Source organism: Ursus americanus, chromosome 33 (genome assembly GCF_024610735.1).
Source record: "Ursus americanus isolate L20-20 chromosome 33, mUrsAme1.1.p, whole genome shotgun sequence".
NCBI lineage: Eukaryota > Metazoa > Chordata > Mammalia > Carnivora > Ursidae > Ursus > Ursus americanus.
In genome coordinates, this window is record NC_142159.1 from 6,478,154 (window position 1) to 6,498,438 (window position 20,285).

Consider the following 20,285-nt stretch of genomic DNA (forward strand, 5'->3'; position numbering starts at 1 on the left):
ATACACACACACACACACACACACACACAAGTACATGTATATGTATGTATATATGTGTGTTATATATGTGTGTACATGTATGTATATACACACATGTATATATATGTATATACACGTACATATATATAATTTTAACTTGCACAAGTCATTCCCTCTACAATTTTATTTCATTTTAAAAAATGCTTTTTATTGGGGCGCCTGGGTGGCACAGCGGTTAAGCGTCTGCCTTCGGCTCAGGGCGTGATCCCAGTGTTCTGGGATCGAGCCCCACATCAGGCTCCTCCGCTATGAGCCTGCTTCTTCCTCTCCCACTCCCCCTGCTTGTGTTCCCTCTCTCACTGGCTGTCTCTATCTCTGTCGAATAAATAAATAAAATCTTTAAAAAAAAATGCTTTTTATTACACATAACTTACAACATACACAAAAATAACAACAGTATAACAAAACCTCACATACCCACCAAAGCCCCAACAACCACCAACCCAAAGCAAATGTTATCCCATCCACTCCCCCACTTTACCAGATTACTTTGTTGTTTTGTTTTTAAAGATTTTATTTATTTATTTTGACACAGAAAGAGATCCCCCCCCTCTGAGTCCTCGGATTCAGCCTGCCTACATCGATAAAGCTGGATGCCATGTATAATGACATCATTGTTACTTCCTATAAATTTTATATGCTTAAAATATTTAATAATAAAAATATATATATGTTTAAAGATTTTATTTATTTATTCGACAGAGATAGAGACAGCCAGCGAGAGAGAGAACACAGCAGGGGGAGTGGGAGAGGAAGAAGCAGGCTCATAGCGGAGGAGCCTGATGTGGGGCTTGATCCCATAACGCCGGGATCACGCCCTGAGCCGAAGGCAGACGCTTAACCGCTGTGCCACTCAGGCGCCCCAATAATAAAAATATTTTTAAATTAAGAAGTCAGTAGAGAAAGACAATGACTACATTCTGTAGTTTCAAATGTCCTCTCCTACACAACAGAGACCATCACAGTAGCTACCTCATAGTGTTGTTGCCAGAATTAAATGAGACCATGAACATAATGCACATCGAGTACTACCAACAAGCACAATGGAAAAGCTCAGTAAGTAGTGGCTATAGTTTCTATTTCATCCCATCATCATCACCTCCCTGACTCCTAAGAGTCTTAACAAAGCCTAGGAATGGTAGGAAAGAATGCTAATCTAGTTGAGAACATCCCCTAGGTCCTTGCTTGTTAAGAAATTATCTAGTATACTCAAATCTCTTCTAGTTTAACCGAGCGTTCAACCATATTGCCACTGAATTAATTAAAGACCATGCTGCGTGGACATCTGAAATATCAGGCAAATCCTTCAAATTAATGGTTACTGAAGTATCCTGTATAGAGCGACTGAACTAAAATTCAGAGACCTCACAAGTCACTTAAAGTCTCTGAATCTCAATTCAGATAATACTCATCTGAAAAATGGGGGATACAATTATACGCTATTAACTTCAAACATGAGGATCAAATGAGGGGATGTTTATGAAAGCACTCTAAACCTAAAAACCCTATACTAATTAAAGTTGATATTTAATGAATTTGCAAGAGGGAGGAAATCGCAGATAAAATTAAGGTCTAAAGTGAATGTCCACAAGACAGCCTCAGCACTTCTCTGTCTGCCATTCTACCATTAACTGCCTTTCTTGGCACTTGCTCTGTAAGTTCCACCTAAAATGAGAATCTCTTTAAGGGAAGAATATTCTCCCCATCTCCCAAGTCTGTCTCATAATTCCTCTGCTCCCCATCCCTCCTGTGACCCTATTCTGTCCTTCCACGTCTCTCTCACCTGTCCACCCCCTTCTTCACACTTCAGTTTACCACCGCCTCGCTCTGTTCTCTAACCACCTAGCTGCAACCTCAGAAACTGGTTCCCTTGCTATTTTTATCGTACCTAAGAAAACCTATTGCCTTAGAGCACAAAGCCTTATTTTTATTCAGGCCACCAAAATTGCAACACCAGACACAACCCCATATCCCTCTTTCAAGGTTCTAAAACCAAGGCCATTACCGAGCTAGATCTGATAGGTATGGCCAAGGGCAAAGATTATTTCCAAGGGACAGGCCTTTGATTTCCAACCTTCCCCATAGGCAATACGTGTGCAGCACACAGCACAAAAGGCCCTCACTAGGCTTTATCACTCCATAAAATGGGCATAACAAAATCAAAGTGAACTGAAATCATCTGTAACAATTCTGCAACTTCCTTTGAAGTAAATCGAAATACTATAGGACAGAAAAACAACCCAGGGCTGGAAATCTCTGCTTTAGGTTAACATTTCACTAGATATGGAGTCCAGGATTCTCATCCCACAGGGGCACAGAAACTAATTATTACTAAGCTGCAGCAACAGGTTTCTTTTTAAAAAGAAAATATTTTTAAGATAATTTAGACAGGATAGCTAAAGCTTGCAGCCTCTAAAAAACCCACAAGAAACTGGAGATCAGCAGGTAGGCAATTCAATCACTTCTTTCCCCTCTCCGGGGCCCACCCTGCGATGCCAGCTGCCTTCCCTCCCGCCCAGGAAGGAACTGGTGGCACCTCTAGTCCCGAGAGCCAGGAGGATGGGTGACCCAAGTCCACCCTTCGTAGACTACTGCTTGGGCTGCCCCCTGTTCTTCCCCCAGAAATGCGACGGCCTCAGCACGGCATCGCCCTCGGGGCTGGGCCTTCGCACTGCCCTCCTCCCTCCCCCGAAAACACCGAGAATTCCCGCCTCCCCGCGGAAGGCGGGAGAAGCGCGGGCTGGCTCCCCGCCCCTCCCCCCCGCAAGGGGCCAAACCGACCCCTCAGCAGGCCTGCGCGGTGCACCGCTCACCCGGAGGGTAGCCACCCACACCCACACCCGCACCTCGGTGGGACCGAGGCCCCGCCAGCCGAGGGGTGGGTCATCCTCTCCCTCCCCCACCCGCAAGGCGCGGCGGGAAGATCTTCCCTAGCAACAGCCTCCCCCCCCCCAAGTGGGGCAGAGGCAGCGGCACCCCCAACCCACCTAACACACCCATCCTCCCCCACCCCTACTGGGCAGGGAGACTGACAGAGCTCCCCGCCTCACAGGTGACCCGACGGCCTCCTCTTCCGCAGCAGGGTGAGGGGCATCTACCGCCCGCCGACGTGGAGGTGGAGCGCAGGGACACTCCCCCTCCCGCCGCCATCACCTCAGGAACGACAACCAGCCCTCTCCCAGCAGGGCGAAGGCCTCCAAACCCTTCAACGGGGTGGACGGGCATGTATGGCCCCCTAGAGAAGCAACAGGCGCCCCCATCCCCCTCCCGGCCGGGAACGCAGACCCCCTCCTCCCTCCCGCTTTTCACCTCCGGAAGCGGGGCCGAAGCCTGGGCGAACGACTGCGCCTCACTCCGCCCCCTGCGCCATTTTATCGCCCCCTCCCCGACCTCCCCCACCCCGAGGCTGCCGGGCCAGCGCGAGGGGGAGGGCAAACAGACAGTGATTGGCAGGAAACCGCCCCGCCCCTCAGGGGGTTGTGCCCCGCGCAGACGCCGCAACCCCGCCCTCCGCACCGCCTAGCCTGCCTACTGGCTCCGCCCCTTTCTCGTCTCATCGACCCGCTCGACTCTCAGTTGCTCCGGACTCTTTTCTGTCCGCTCTTAGGCTAAGGGTTCAGGCCGAGGAAGCAGAGCGACGAGCTCAGCTGATGCAACCTAACTCGGCCCGCGTGACAGTTCCCGGCACGCGGCGGCGGCGGCGGCGACCGAGGAAGCGGCGCAGTGCCGGGCTGAGCGCGGGAGATAGGGGCGACGGAGCCATGGGGGACGCTCCGAGCCCTGAAGAGAAGCTGCACCTTATCACCCGGAACCTGCAGGTCGGGCCTCAGGGTTGGAAATGCGCTGTTGGGGACTGGGGGCTCGAGGTCCAGTGACCCTGAGCCTCACTACCGGGTCCTAAGTGTGTGGGGTCGGGGGACTCCGCGCCGAGGCAGCTCAGAGAGACTACAGCCCTCGCTGCTAGTTGTCGGTCGGCCAGTCAGTCAAGCAGTAGTTATCTGGGTCGCACAGAAATGACAGTGGGCTCACCTCCTGTGTACAGTTACCTTGTGCTGAGTCCAGCTTTGAATCCAGGACTCCCCACCCCACCCACCCTATTATGTGCCAGGCGCGGTGCTAAGCACCGGGGATACGTCAGGGCCCTGCCCTCCCAGGGCTTGTCTTGAGGAAATCAGACGTTAAGAATGACCCATAATTCAAAAACTTAGTTACAGTTTGAAACAAGTACTGTAAAGTACTATTCGTGGAGCTTTGGAAGGAATTTAGGGGAGAGGGCTGGGGGAGTGTCGGGGAAGGCTAAGTGACCTCTAAACTGCGCCTTGATGATGCAAATCACTTTACTCCACATCTGTTCCTGCTGTTTCCAGGAACTGCAGGAGTAGAAGTTAACCAGAAGAAGAATGGGGAGGGGGCATTTTGGGTAGAAGGAAGCCAGGTCAAGACCCAGAGGGGAGAAAGAACACTGGTTCAGAGGGGAGGCTGATTTGGCTGGAGTAGAGTGAGCAAAGTGCAGATCAAACATTCAATAAATACATTTCTCATTTCCTTGCCTCCTTCAGGCCTCTGACTATTGTCACATTATGGGGAGGCCTTTCCTGACGACTTTATTTAAATAACAGACCCACCAATTCTGCCACCAGAATTGTCTCATCCCTTGTTCTAGCTTTTTCCATTGTTGAACTTATCACCATCTGACATACCATATATTTTACTTGTTTGTTGAGAAGGGGTAAGTGGTGACCAGGTCATGAAGGCCTTGCAGGCTGTGTTTAAAAGTGAAGTTTATTCTAAGAGCAGTGATACATTGGTTGGGCCACAGCTTGTTTTTTTAATCTTTTTTTGAAATACAATTCACATACCAAAAAAATCCATCCTTTTAAAGTGTACATTTTGGTGGGTTTTAGTATAGTCACAAGATTGTATAATTAACACCACTGATTCCAGAACATTTTCATCACCAAAATAAAACCTGTACCCATTGGCAGTCACTGCCCATTTCCCCCCTCCCGGCAGCCCTAGGGAAACACTAATCTATTTGCTGTCTTTATTTGCCTATTCTGGACATTTCATATGAATGGAATCATGTAATATGTGGCTTTTTATGTCTCATTTTTTTCACTTAGCATGTTTTCAAGGTTCATCCATGTTGTCACACTCATCAGAACTTTATTCCTTACTATAGCTGAAAAATACTCATGATTATATGGTATATCACATTTGTTTCTCCATTCAACAGTTGGTGGACATTTGGGTTCTTTCCACTCACAACTTGATCTTAATCAGTAATTTTTGCATGCTTCCTAGTCTCTTTCCACAAAATAAGGATACACAAAGCTAATGGCGTTGACTCACTCAGGTTTTAAAGGGTAAGTGATATGACCTTTCCTTGGGTGGCAAGAACTCTCCCAAGCGCCAAATTGTCAGGGGCTTGGAGAGTACAGGATCCAGCCGCCAGCTACCTTGAAACAGAGGATTTTAATAAGTCTTGCTAATAGATGATTCAAACCAGCAAAACAGTTTTTGTCTTTCATGGCTTCTAACTGCCTCCCCAAACCATCACTTGGAAGAATCACTAAAATCTCTTTTATTAATAGCATACTGACCTTTAAGGATTTGTCTAATATTATCTTCGGGCAAAAGGAAACCATGAAAGTATTAAATAGGTGAATGAGTTAATCAGATTTTGCGTTTTAGAGATCTCTCTGGCTACCTTCTGGAACATGGGCTGGAGAGAGAAAGGATAGAAACAGGAGTCCTGGTAGAAGGCTATTGTAGCAGTTCTGGTAGCCTAGTAGTGATCTGATGGTGGCTTAGACTAGGGTGGTGGTATGGAGGCAGAGAGAAGAAGGAGGATTTAGGAGCTCTGGGGTAACTTAGGCAACTTGGTGAATGATAGTACCATTTACTGCACTGGGGTGAAACTATAAGCGACAAAGATGGGTGGGGAGTGAGGCGGGAAGGTGAGAGCACGAGGTTAATTTTGAACACGTTGAGTTTGAATTAACTGGGTTGATAAGAAGTACGCTGTTCCATATATGGGTGTGAGCAGGAGATTTGGTAGTTACTAGCTCATAAGTAGTAATTGAAGCATCTTTAAAGGGTCTGCTAGGGAGAATGTAGAGTAAGAAGAGAAGAGAGAGGGCTGCAAGGATTGCTAATATTTAACGATTAGCAAGAAGAACAGCTGCAAAGAAATCTGAGCCAGCAGCCAGAGAAGTAGGAGGAAAACTAAAAAAATAAAGTGGAGGACCAAAAAAGGGGAGTGTTTCAGGAATGGAGTGAGGAATAAAAAAATTTTCGTTGAATTTAGCAACATTGGGAGTCATCCGTGATCTTAGCCAGAGCATTTTCAGTGGTGTGATGCTGTGTGGAATTCAGCTGGAATGGGAGATGAGGAATAAAGACCAGAAGAGACAACTATTTCAAGAAGTTGGCTCTGAAAGTAAGGAACGTGAGTTAGAGTAGACGGAGGGGAAGATGCAGGTTAGGGACATGTCCCGTTCCCTAACGTCAGTGGCATTTCACTGGAGTGGTACTAGCAACAGCATCAACTTAGGTTGGCTCTCATTCAGCACTCAGAGCATGGCTGGACCTCCCTGCTGGCTCTGGGCTTGGGCCCCCGGTGACACGTGCTTTTGTTTTCCTTGTCACAGGGTAAAGGATGAGCAAGGTGGGGCACCAGCATTAAACCAGCTCTTCTGCTTCCACAACAGGAGGTTCTGGGGGAAGAGAAGCTGAAGGAGATACTCAAGGAGCGGGAACTTAAAGTTTACTGGGGAACAGCAACCACAGGCAAGCCACATGTGGCTTACTTCGTGCCTATGTCTAAGATTGCGGACTTCCTAAAAGCAGGATGTGAGGTAAGAAGTAATGTTTCATAAACCAAGCAGTTCCTTAGGGAATGGCCAAAAAAGAGATTTAATAAGGGCAGGGCAGAGAGGGGGATTTGGAGGTACTTGGATGAAATACACATTTTGGTGGTCCTTTATCTCTTATGTCCAGGTAACGATTCTGTTTGCGGACCTTCACGCATACCTGGATAACATGAAAGCTCCATGGGAACTTCTAGAACTCCGAACCAACTACTATGAGAATGTGATCAAGGCAATGCTGGAGAGCATTGGTGTACCCCTGGAAAAGCTCAAGTTCGTCAAAGGCACTGATTACCAGCTCAGCAAGTAAGTTCTAGATCATCTGCCCTCCTTGTGGCTCTCCTGCTTCTAGCTAATTACAGGTCTGTGGAGTCCAGGCACTCTTTGAATTTGGATTAGAGGCCATTAAAAAATTTATACTCTTTGTGCTTTTAAGTCATCCCTCAAAAATGTACTTAATGCCTGTGTACTGTCCATTTTGCTGGAGATATGAATGTAACCAAAACAAAGTCCTTGGCCTTTGAGAGCTCACAGCATATGGGAGACTGATGATCAACAATTCAGCTTCCCTTTTTCTTTCCAGCCTCAGCAAATAATGATTAAAGAAAGGTGAAAGAAAAATATTTCACTTGTTTCTCACCTCCCCAACAATTTTTTTTTTAAAGATTTTATTTATTTATTTGAGAGCAAGCAGAGGCAGGGGGAGAGGAAGAAGCAGGCTCCCTGCTGAGCAAGGAGGCCGATGTGGGGCTCAATCCCAGCACCCTGGGATCATGACCCAAGCCGAAGGCAGACGCCCAGCTGACTGAGCCACCCAGGTGTCCCCTCCCCAACAATTTTTATTGCTTCATATCTTTATCAGTTTTATTCATATTTGTAATATTAGCATAGATATGATTTTGTGTCCTAATTTTTTTAACTTCAGTAATTTCCTAAGTAATTCCTCCATGCTGCCTCATAGTCTCTACATTTTTTGATTCTTAAAACCTCAGGCCATGTATCATTCTACTGGTCACTTTTGCATTTGCACCCTTAGAACAACTTTGTAAGCTAAGCGTTGCTGTGCCCTACTTCACAGAAAAGGAAACAGATTCAGCTGTAACCTTCACAAGTTCGTACTTGCTGTAAGTAGAAGAGCCAGGATGTGAACCCAGATCTCTTGCTTACAAGTTCGTTTCTCTTTTTACTTCATTGATCATAATTTTCTTTCCTTTTTTTTTTTAAGATTTTATTTATTTGAGCGAGAAAGAGCGAGTTGGAGGAGGAACAGAGAGAGAGGGAGGGACAAGCAGACTCTGCGTTGAGAGCAGGGCCTAATGCAGGATTGATCCCAGGACCCCGAGATCTTGACCTGAGCCAGTACCAAGAGCTGGACACTTAACTGACTGAGCCACCCAGGCGCCCCAATTGTAGTTTTCTTTAGCATTCCTCACTCTTGACATTTAGAGTTTTAGATAAGGCACGTAACTTTCTTATGTAAACAGATGTTTGAATCCTCAGCCTCGGTAGAGTGCCTACAATTCCATTTGTTTTTACGTTTGTTCTACATATATTTACAGAGCACTTATTAGATGGTAAGCACTGTTCTGGGTCCTGAGTATACAAAAATATACTACGACAAAAATCCCCATCCTAATGGGGCTTCCATTTTAGCAAGGAAATACAGTCAGAGGAAACAAATGAAAAAGTAATATATATATAGTGTGTCAGATGGTGATAGGTGCTACGTAGCAGGCAGGCAGGGGAGAAAGTTCTTGGGGAGTAGGGGGTTTCTATTTAAATAGGGTGGCTAGAAAAGACCTCTATGATAAGAAGACATTAGACTGAGACCAGAGGCAGATGAGGGAGTGAGTCATGCAAACACTTACTGAGTTCTTACTGTATGTCAGACTCTGTTCTAGGTACTAGGATTGTAACAGTGAATGACTCAGGGAAGTTTTTTATTCTTCCACAATTGAGCAGAATTTGGGGTTTGGGAAGATAAGATACATAAATAAAGCTACCTTGCTTCAAAGTCACTTGATCTTTTTGTATATACAAAAGTGACTTCAAAGGAAGATGGCTTGGTAAGTATACGCTTTGATGCACCCCCTCTGTTCCAAGCAACAGCGATGATAGATAAAAACATTAAAAACCAGAAGACATAGACAGATTCAAAGACAAGCTAAACATTTCTACGGTAAGAAAACAGAATTGAAATGCAAATTGGTGAGTCGGTCTGAAGTTACAGGTTTGCTGGGCTCCAGTCAGGAAGTGGACAGTGGGGACAAACCAGGCTTACTGCTTAAAGCCAGAGTTTAAAGTAGGGCTTTTACCCTTTTCCCATTCCCATATCTACCCCTCAAGGAAAGTAGAGCCAAGGAGTAGGGGCACTATTAGTCACCTGCCTGGGTCTTTAGGGACTTTGTCAAGCTTCAGGTCTATGGAGACTTGACTGTATGTATATGAAGAATTCAACCAGGCTGTCCACCATTTATGAGTGTTATATCCACGATATTACCAAAAAGATGTTAAGTCCTAACATGCCAAGAAATAGCATCCATTTTAAAAAGGAAACGATAAAACAGAGGCAGAAATGAAACATGAATATATAGAAATAAAAAGAATCATTTAGAGAATGTGGAAATGTAAAAATCAGTCATTAAAGCCAAACCAAACCAAAACAACCCCACAGGGGCACCGGGCTGGCTCAGTCGGAAGAGCTCATGACTCTTGATTTCAAGGTTGTGAGTTCGAGCCGAACGTTGGGTGTAGAGATTATACATAAACTTTGAAACAAAAACCAAAAAAACTCCACAAACCAGGCTTCAATAGACGGCATCAACTCTAGACTGAATAAAGTTGAAGAGAAAACTAGAGGTTTGAGAGATCGTACTGAGATTCACCCAGATTGCAGCACATAGAGATGGACAGAAAAACTGGAGTGTTTGAGACATGGATGAGGCGTTGGCTTCCAACAGTCTGGCACACTGGGTACTCTGACCGGCCTTACTACTGAAAACAACTAAAAATGCTGGGTAAAATATTTTTTGAAACGTCCTGAATGCTTCAGATCAGTCAGTTGACAAATTAGTCAAGAGTACTCAGTGGCCAGAAACCAAACGAAAGTGGGAATACAAAGATATTTTATTTCAGGGGCGCCTGGCTGGCTCACTCAAGAGAACATGCAACTTTTGATCTCGGGGTTGTAAGTTCGAGCCCCACGTTCCGTGTAGAGGTTACTTAAAAATAAAATCTTTAAAAAAAAAAGACCAAGATACTGTGTTTCACCTAATCTAAGATGTCATTAAAAATACTGCTGATTAGTCTCTAATATGCTAGTGTTTAAAAGACTTACCTAGATTTCGGAGATGTTAAATATTTTTTAAAAATGCAAAAAGTGCATTTTGTAATCTGTAAAACAATTCATAGAACGCTAAGACTACTAACACCTCGAAAGACCTTGTTGAATTATATGGGATTGAACTTTAGTTTCTCTGGCCTCACAGAGCATGGTGGGGGGAAAAAAAAAGCTAAGAAAATTAGAATACTAGACTAGGAGGTCCAATGTTTGAATAATAAGTGTTCTGAAAAAGGGAACAAAGAATCAGAGGGAAGGAAGTCATCAATGAAAGAATTTATAGAACAAGTAGATGAGCGTCCAGAGGGAAAGGGCCCGCTAAATGCCTGGCACACTGGATGAAAATAAACCCATGCTTCAGTGCACTATCTTGAAATTTCACAACACTAAGGACAGAAAAAGAGAAAAAAATATATATATATTATAAATATATATATTATATTATATATTTTTCCTTTATATATTTTTATTTATTATTATTTATTTTATTTTTTAAATTTTATTTTATTATTTTATTTATTATTATTATTTATATGTTTATTATTTATTTATGTATATTTATACATTATATATTATACGTATAATATATATATATACTATAAACGTCCAAAAAATAAATTTTTATTTATTTATTATTTTATTATTTTATTATTTTATTATTTTTATTTTATTTATTTATTATTTATATATTATATATTATTTATCTATACATATTTATATATAATATATATATTATAAACTTCCAAAGAGACAAAAGAAGTCACATACAAAATTTCAGGAATCAAAATAGCTTTGCGTTTCTCAAAAGGAACACTGAAAACGAAGGGTGATGAAGCAAAGCCTTTAAACTTCTGGAGGAGGGGCGCCTGGCTGGCTTGGTCTGCTGATATCGGGGTGGTAGGTTTGAGCCCCATGTTGGGTATAGAGATTACTTAAAAGTAAAATCTTTAAAAGAAAAAATAAAATTCCAAAGAAAACAGTCTGCAACCTAAAAACTTGTGCCCACCTGAACTACCTAATTCAAGTATAAGAGTAAAATACCTGAGGGGCGCCTGGGTGGCACAGCGGTTAAGCGTCTGCCTTCGGCTCAGGGCGTGATCCCGGTGTTCTGGGATCGAGCCCCACATCAGGCTCCTCCACTATGAGCCTGCTTCTTCCTCTCCCACTCCCCTTGCTTGTGTTCCCTCTCTCGCTGGCTGTCTCTATCTCTGTCAAATAAATAAAAATAAAATCTTTAGAAAAAAAAAAAGAGTAAAATACCTGAAAATCTTGATCTAAAAAAAATTGTTTTCATGTTTTTATTGGTCATTTATGTATCCTCGTCTGTGAATTATCTATGCCATTAGCCCTTTTTTTTTTTTTTTGGAGTTCCTTATGTATTCTGTATAGCAAATCCTTTGTCATTTATGTAGCATGGGGTGAGAGAATTAACCACTGACACAGAATAGAGAATTCAGAAATAGAGCCTCATAAATATGGAAACTTACTTTATGACAGAGCCAGCATTGCAGATCAGCAGAGAAAGGATAAACTTTTTAAGAAAAAGTGGTACAAAGACAATTAGTTATCCATATGGGGGAAAAATGATCCCTCCATTCCAGGTAGATTAAAGATTTAACAGTAAAGGCCAAACTATTAAACATTTAAAAGACCGTATATAAATAAAACTGTCTTATAATCTCAGGGCAAGGAAAATTCAACAAAACACACCAAAAGCACAAATCACAGGAGAAGATTGATGAATTCAAATTAAAATTAAGACCTTCAGTACATCAAAAGTAAAATAAAGTAAAAAGACAAGCCACCAACTGGGAGAAAGTATTGAAAACACATATATCTGGCAAGGATTAATATCCTATATTCTTTGTCAAAAACTACAGAGTCAACTGTCAAAAAAATGAGTCAGTTCAGTAGAAAAAGACAAATAGGCATTTCACAGAAGAAATCAAATGACCAATAAATAAATGAAAATTAACCTCCGTGGTTATTCTAAGAAATTTAGATTAAAACTTCAGTAAGAGGGGCGCCTGGGTGGCACAGCGGTTAAGCATCTGCCTTCGGTTCAGGGCGTGATCCCGGCGTTATGGGATCGAGCCCCGCATCAGGCTCCTCCGCTAAGAGCCTGCTTCTTCCTCTCCCACTCCCCCTGCTTGTGTTCCCTCTCTCGCTGGCTGTCTCTATCTCTGTCAAATAAATAAATAAAATCTTAAAAAAAAAAAAAAAACTTCAGTAAGAAACCACTCATGCTTACCAAATTAGTAAAGTTAAAATAATAACAATATTAGGTAATAAAATTGATAAAAGCCTACTTGGAAAATAGTTTGGCATAATTATCCAACCAACGCTCAAGATGCAAACTCCCCACGATCCGGAAATTCTACTGCTAGGCATATATAAAGGAACTTGCATTTGTATACCAGGATACACACATAAGAATATTTATGACACATTGTTTATAGATACAAATATAATATGTAAAACTGGAAAGAAACTCAAAAGTTCAGGACAGTAGTTGGTCTGGAGGAAGAGGAAGTGGTAGAGGATTGTGGCGGGAGGTTAGAGCACAGGAGTTCAGAAGTAATTAAGTCCTTTTTCTTTTTCTTTTTTTTTCTTTTTAAAGTCCTTTTTCTTAAACTGAGTGATGGGTACACTGCTCCTTATATTGTTGTTTATTACTTCCATGTATTTCAGTTAAAAAACAAAAAACCATGGAAGATAGATGAGCGAATTCTGACGTTTATTTAACAGGCATTCCAAAAGAAGAGAATGGAAGGGAATGGCAAACAAGCAGTATTTCAAGAGATAAGTGAAGAAGAAGATTAATTGAAGCTGTCTTTAAAAAGAAAAGACATAGGGATGCCTGGGTGGCTCAGTCGCTTAAGCGCCTGCCTTGGGCTCAGGCCATGATCTGGGGGTCCTGGGATGGAGCCCCAAGTTGGGCTCTCTGCTCAGCAGGGAGTCTGCTTCTCCCTCTCCCCCCCCAACCCAGCTCATGCTCTCTCTCTCTCAAATAAATCAAATCTTTAAAAAATAAATAAAGGGAAGACATAAAACTAAAGTGGTATTTTGTATAGGAGGAAGAACCAGCCACCTTTTAGAAGGTACCAGGCGTCAGAGCTCTCTTGGAATGTCTTAAGATTGGGAGAGGAAATTAAAGCGCTTCAGGATCAAAGTGTAGCCTGGGCCCAGTCTCACCGCCGTCCCTGCTTCCTCTCCTCTCCAGAGAGTACACACTAGACGTGTACAGACTCTCGTCCGTGGTCACACAGCACGATGCCAAGAAAGCTGGGGCCGAGGTGGTGAAGCAGGTGGAGCACCCTCTGCTGAGCGGTCTGCTGTACCCTGGATTACAGGTACTCGGGAGGGGCGGGGTTGCGCAGGGACCGCCTGGCGCTCTTTCTAACTGCTGGTCACTCAGCCCCAGTGAAGCCCAGGTACTTGCCGGCCGGCCATTCCTTCACTGCTGCGTGCCTGCCTTCCTGTCCCCCTCCCCTCCCCTTTCTTGCAAGCCTTTGCCTTCCTCAGCTCTAGGTCCTCCCCCATCTGTCTGCCCTTTTGAACACTGCTCATCTCAGTCATCTGCTTTTTTAAATGTATAAATCAGTAATAAATTTAATTTATAATTTATAATAAATAATATAAATCGTAATTTATAATAAGCTTACAAATTATAATTCATAAATGTGCAGATTTTGTATTTTCTCTTTCTTTTTCTTTCTTTCTTTCTTTTTTTTTTTTAAGTAATCTCTATGCCCAGTGCGGGGTTTGAACTCACGACCCTGAGATTAAGAGCTGCACCCTCCACTGACTGAGCCAGCCAGGTGCCCCCAGATTTTATATATTTTCTTATAAAGTGCATTTCAGTTAACAGCTCTATTTACATAGGTGTACATGGGTATTCACACCAGTTATTTACAGATCATAACCACAGACCACACCCTAAGTCTTCTGTGCAAAGGTACCCTGGATGTGACTATTGGCCGAAAATGGCCTGAGGACTAGGCTTTTTACACATACCTAGTAAACGGGTTTGTTTTTCATGTCTGCAGAGTATGCTACACACATGGAGGCCGTCCTGCCAGAGGATGCTTTGCAGTGTCACATACCCTCTTTATGTGGATCTTGATCTCTTCAGTGAAGAAAATTTCAGAGTGATATGTTAAAACAAATTTCAGGCAGGGCACCTGGGTGGCTCAGTCGGTTAAGCAGCCAGCTCTTGATTTCCATTCAGGTCATGATCTCAAGGTTGTGAGATCAAGCCCTGCGTCCGGCTCCACACTCAGTGGGGAGTCCGCTTGAGATTCTCCCTCTCTGCCCCTCCCCCCCACCGTGCACACATGCACGCGCACTCTCTCTAAAACAAATAAATCTTTATTTTATTTTATTTATTTTTTAAGATTTTATTTGACAGAGAGAGTGAGAGAACACAAGCTGGAGGAGCCTCAGGCAGAGGGAGAGGGAGAAGCAGGATCCCCGGGAGCAGGGAGCCTGACTGGGGTCTCGATCCCAGGACCCTAGGATCATGACTTGAGCCGAAGGCAGACACTTAACCAACAGAGCCGCCCAGGGGCCCCATAAAATAAATCTTTAAAAAATAAAACAAAATAGGGGCGCCTGGGTAGCACAGTCGTTAAGCGTCTGCCTTCGGCTCAGGGCGTGATCCGGCGTTCCGGGATCGAGTCCCACATCGGGCTCCTCCACTGGGAGCCTGCTTCTTCCTCTCCCACCCCCCCTGCTTGTGTTCCCTCTCTCGCTGGCTGTCTCTCTATCACATAAATAAATAAAATCTTAAAAAAAATAAAATTAAATAAATAAAACAAAATAAAATAAATTTTAGGCATGATCCTATTTTCGGTTAAGCAAAGCACATCGTATATCGTGTGTGTATTTGTATGAGCAAGGAAAAGAAAAATTCAAACTGAGTTGTTAGTACTGGTTACTAGTACTGTCCCATCAGAAAGATGGGACAAAAATGGTAATAGACCTAACTTTTTCTTTGTGTGTGGGCGTGTGTGTATATATAATTCATTTATTTGAGAGAGAGAGAGCGTGCACACATGCAAGTGGGGGACACGGGCAGAGGGAGAGGGGGAGGGAATCCTCAAGCAGACTCCCCACTGAGCGCAGAGCCCAACGAGGGCTCTATCTCATGACCCCGAGATCATGACCTGAGCCGAAACCAAGATTTGAACCCCAAACTGAGCCACCCAGGCACCCCTCTTTATAGTGTTTGATATAAGGGGGGCGCCTGGGTGACTCGGTTGGTTGAGCATCCAGCTCTTGATTTTGGCTCAAGTCATGATCTGTGGGTCATGGGTTTGAGCCCCGTGTCGGGCTCCACACTCAGCAAGGAGTCTGCTTGTCCCTGTCCCTTTGCTCCTCCTCCCGTTTACATGCACTCTCTTCCTCTCAAATAAATAAATAAATAAAATCTTTAAAAAAAATAAATGGTATAAGACTATCAAGTCTTCCCTTACCACTTCCAAAAGAGCTTTCTACAGTTAAGCCTGGAGGCATTCTAGATCTGTACTGTCCCCTATGGTAGCCTCTCCTCTAGTTGTGGTCATATGCAGCCATTAAAAATAATTAAAATTAAAATTTTTAGGTTTCAGTCACATTGGATCTGTTTCAGGTGCTCAGAAGCTACATGTAGCTAGTGGCTAACCTATTGGATAGCACAGACATAGAACATATTCATCATTCCAGAATATACTAGTGGACCGTGCTGTTCTAGATTATTCTTGCTTGCTCACCTTTCTCTTGCTCTCCTCCTTCCTCTTCCTTTCATTCATTTAGACATGAAATCTTATCACTGCTACTTTTAAGATCTCTTAAATGTGTTCTTCTCTGCATCCCCACTGACCTGGCTCAGCATCATTTCTTACCCGGACTCTCATGGCAGCCTCCTCGCTGTTTTCATTGTCTCCAGTCCAAAGGGCCCCACTCTGTGCCCTGCCCTCTTACTGGTGTGATCTTTCTACAGTGTGGGCCAGAATGATGCTAGACACCGCAGCGTGATGGTCAGGATCCTTACTTCTCTGATGCCATCACTAACCACTTCCTACATCCGTTGAGGTTTGTGCTTTTGCAAACTAAATCACTCATAATTTCCCTAAACATTTCACACCTCTCTGCCTTCTGACATCTGTTTCCTCTACATGGTGAAAAACATCTATATATTCTTCAAAACCAAGGTCAGCCCACAGCCTGATTCCAGGAAGCCTTCACTGCCACCTGTCTGACCTGCTAGAGATAAGCATTTCTTTCTTTGTGTTAGCACTGTTCCTTAAATGCACATCTCGAGGAGCCCTTCGCACACTGCACTGAAATTATCTGTTTATATGTCTCTCTTTTCAGCTGTGTAATTAGCTTCTTGTAGGCCGAGTCTGGGTCCAATTCAGCTCTGCATCCTCAGGGCTGGCACTAGGCCGGGCGGGTAGAAAGTGACAAAATCAGAAAGTCTTGCCTTTTGTTTCTGAGCTCTCGCAGCACTTTCTTCTTATGCCTTCTTTTTTTTTTTTTTAAAGATTTTATTTATTTGACAGAGCAAGAGAGGGAGAAGCAGACTCCCCGCTGAGCAGCGGCCTGATGCAGTACTGGGTCCCAGGACCCCGGGATCATGACCTGAGCTCAAGGCAGACTCTTAACTGACTGAGCCACCCAGGCGCCCCTGTTATGCCATTATTTGACATTTGTCACAGGCTTCCCTACTCAGTGGGTACCTTTCACCCGACTGTGGTGTGTCTTCTCCTTTTTTCCTCCCTTCCCCATCTACTGTGAGCTTCCCAAAGGCAGAGGCTCTTACTTTCCCCCCCATGCCATCCTCACGGAGTGCTGTTCACCACAGGCACTCAGCACGTTTATGCAGCTCTTGAGGCCAAGAGGGAGGCTGGATGCTGCTTTATTTGCCTCTTGGCTTCTACTTTCTGAAAAAATCTGGTGATTTTCAAAAGTTCCTGATTTCTCAGATCCGTATAGAAGAAATACAGTAGGAGTTTATGCTCATGTGTTTGTTTTGTTTCCCCCACAGGCCTTGGATGAAGAGTATTTGAAAGTAGATGCCCAGTTTGGAGGTGTTGATCAGAGAAAGATTTTTACCTTTGCAGAGAAGGTCGGTGTTTCTCTTTCCTACCTTTTTTCTTTTGTGCCTCAGATATGCAGTTAAGGTTTATTGAATATGCCAGTCCCACCACTCATAACTATATTGTATGGCGGGTATTATTCTCCCTGTTTTGTAGACGGGAAAACTAAAGAGAAAGAAAGTTGTCCATTATCACACAGTTAGTGACTGTGCAGAACTTACACAGCTGTCTGACTCGGAAGCCCGTGCTCTTGCTGCCCCCAGGAAGCTGCCCCCAGAGCTGTTGGATTTGCTTCTTTCCTAATAACACAGTTTCTAGGGAAAGGGACCATCAGTCAACTACGGGTCTTTCCCAGAGCATTCGGTCCATATTGCTCTGGATCTTACATAAACCGCTCATCTCTGAGATGAGGCTCACTGGTGTTTAAAGGAGGAAATCAGAGCAAACCCGTAATAGTTCTTTTTGGGGAAAGAACTTGAGTAAGTTGGAAAGGGCTATTGAGAAATGGTTGTTTTTTTGAAAGTTTCTCAAAACCTCATCTTGGCAAGGATATGGAGAAAACACTGTTAGTGGAAATATAAATTTCCAGGAGGGTAGTTTGCGCTAGTAATTATACAAATTAGTGCTAAGGAAATAATTTTAAAAGTGCAACTTCAGGGGCGCCTGGGTGGCACAGCGGTTGGGCGTCTGCCTTCGGCTCAGGGTGTGATCCCGGCGATCTGGGATCGAGCCCCACATCAGGTTCTTCTGCTATGGGCCTGCTTCTTCCTCTCCCACTCCCCCTGCTTGTGTTCCCTCTCTCGCTGGCTGTCTCTATCTCTGTCAAATAAATAAAATCTTTAAAAAAAAAAAAAAAAAAAAGTGCAACTTCAGTTATGCATGAAAGTATCTATCACATTATCAATTTAAAGGTAAAATCTAGGGGCGCCTGGGTGGCTCAGTCGTTAAGCATCTGCCTTTGGCTCAGGGTGTGATCCTGGCATTCTGGGATCGAGCCCCACATCAGGCTCCTCCGCTGGGAGCCTGCTTCTTCCTCTCCCACTCCTCCTGCTTGTGTTTCCTCTCTTGCTGGCTGTCTCTCTCTGTCAAATAAATAAATAAAAAATCTTTAAAAAAATAAATAAATACAGGTAAAATCTAGAAATAGGGATGCCTCGCTGGTTGAGTAGAGCACGCAACTCTGAATCTCAGGGTTGTGAGTTCAAGCCCCACATTGGGTGTAGAGATTACTTAAAAAATAAAATCTTTAAAAAAAAAATCTAGAAATAAACTCACATCCAATGGCAAGGGATTGTTATGTTATGATATATGTAATGATAACTCCTCTCAGTGGAATATTTATATTTTTAAATGGTTTTTGGATGTATTTTTTATTAAGTTTTTAATTTTATTTCCAGTATAGTTAACATACAGTGTTATATTAGTTTCGGGTGTGCAATATACTGGTTCACCAGTTCTATACAAGTGTGCTCCTTAATCCCCACCCCCTATTTCCCCCATCCCCTCACCCCCCTCGCTTCTGGTAACCATCAGTTTGTTCTCTGTAGCTGAGTCCCGTTTCTTGGTTTGTCTCTCTTTCCTTTTTTTGGCCCTTTGCCAGTTTGTTTTGTTTCTTAAATTCCACATATGAATGAAATCATGTAGTGTTTATCTTTCTTGGACTGGCTTAGTGGTTTTTGGGTATATTTAATGAAAGAAGAATGCTTACAATGTAAATTTTCGATTAAGTATTTCATATTATTCTATTTTATCTCCTCTATTAACTTTTTAGTTGAATCTACTTTTATTATTCTAGCAGAGATATGACCCATGGCTTGTTTTTGTGTGACTCACAAACTCTAAGAATGGTTTTTATGTAGTTTTTGGTTTTGTTTTTAATAAAGATTTTATTTCCTGGGACACCTGCGTAGCTCAGTCGGTTAAGCGTCTGCCTTCAGCTCAGGTCATGATCCCAGCGTCCTGGGATGGAGCCCCATGTTGGGTTCCTTACTTGGCGGGGAGCCTGCTTCTCCCTTTGCCTGCCTCTCCCCTGCTTGTGCACACACACTCTCTCTCTCTGACAAATAAATAAAATCTTAAAAAAAAAGATTTTTTTGGGGGGCGCCTGGGTGGTACAGCGGTTAAAGTGTCTGCCTTCGGCTCAGGGCGTGATCCCGGCGTTCCAGGATCGAGCCCCACGTCAGGCTCCTCCTCTATGAGCCTGCTTCTTCCTCTCCCACTCCCCCTGCTTGTGTTCCCTCTCTCGCTGGCTGTCTCTATCTCTGTCAAATAAATAAATAAAATCTTAAAAAAAAAAAAAAGAGATTTTTTAAATTTCTTTATTTGAGAGAGAGATCACACGGGGAGGGACAGGGGGGAGTGAGAGGGACAAGCGGACTTGGCTTGGTGCAGAGCATGTAGCCAGACCCAGGGCTTGATCCCATGACCCTGAGATCATGACCTGAGCCAAAACCCTTCCTTCTATGATGTTGTCCTTATTCCTGGGATATGACCTTTCTGGGGTCTCAAACTCAAATCTCAGGGTGTTCACAAAGACCTCTCTACTCTGAGTGGACTTGAGCTTCAAACTGTCTCCCCAGCACTGTCCAGTGTCCAGAATCTCTGTGCAGGTCTCCAGCCTCCCAGCACCTGTTTTCTGCTAGGCTTCTGGCGTCTCTCTGTATGCACACGCAGCTACGAGTCAGCTCATAAACCAGGAGGGAATTTTGACTTAGATTTGGGGGTGCAGGGCTCACTTCACTCTAAAACCCTTCCCAAATCCTAGCCTCCTGGCAGCACTGAAACCCAGTCTCTGTCTCTCCTGCTTTGTCAGACAGCTCTTCTCTTTTTCTCAGCACCTGGTTTGGAAAAAGTGCCCTCAAGGAGAAAGCCAGGGTGAGTGTGGGGTCACCTCTGCTTTCCCTTCTGCCAAGCGTTGTAGTCCTACACTGATTGCTCTTGAATGCCTGCAAA

At 43.8% G+C, this 20,285-nt stretch overlaps 2 protein-coding genes across 6 annotated transcripts in view; one reads left to right on the forward strand and one right to left on the reverse strand.

Moving 5' to 3' along the window:
- The window catches only part of S100PBP (S100P binding protein), a 34,428-nt gene extending 30,965 nt beyond the window's left edge, over positions 1-3,463 (reverse strand). For 2 of the 4 annotated variants that reach the window (XM_087858268.1, XM_087858267.1), the window contains exon 1: positions 3,349-3,415. The gene's annotated coding sequence lies outside the window, so the exon portion shown is untranslated. Of the gene's footprint in view, positions 1-3,348 lie in introns of all 4 variants that reach the window. The other 2 variants (XM_045782192.2, XM_045782188.2) reach the window with 2 other exon arrangements.
- A 189-nt stretch (positions 3,464-3,652) lies between these two features.
- The window catches only part of YARS1 (tyrosyl-tRNA synthetase 1), a 28,057-nt gene continuing 11,424 nt past the window's right edge, over positions 3,653-20,285 (forward strand). The window contains exons 1-5 of one of the 2 annotated variants that reach the window (XM_045782061.2): positions 3,653-3,857; positions 6,753-6,899; positions 7,042-7,217; positions 13,475-13,604; positions 17,282-17,362. In XM_045782061.2, coding sequence (XP_045638017.2) covers positions 3,690-3,857; positions 6,753-6,899; positions 7,042-7,217; positions 13,475-13,604; positions 17,282-17,362 — 702 coding nt within the window. In that variant the 5' untranslated portion in view covers positions 3,653-3,689. Of the gene's footprint in view, positions 3,858-6,692; positions 6,900-7,041; positions 7,218-13,474; positions 13,605-17,281; positions 17,363-20,285 lie in introns of both variants that reach the window. The other variant, XM_045782063.2, reaches the window with a different exon arrangement.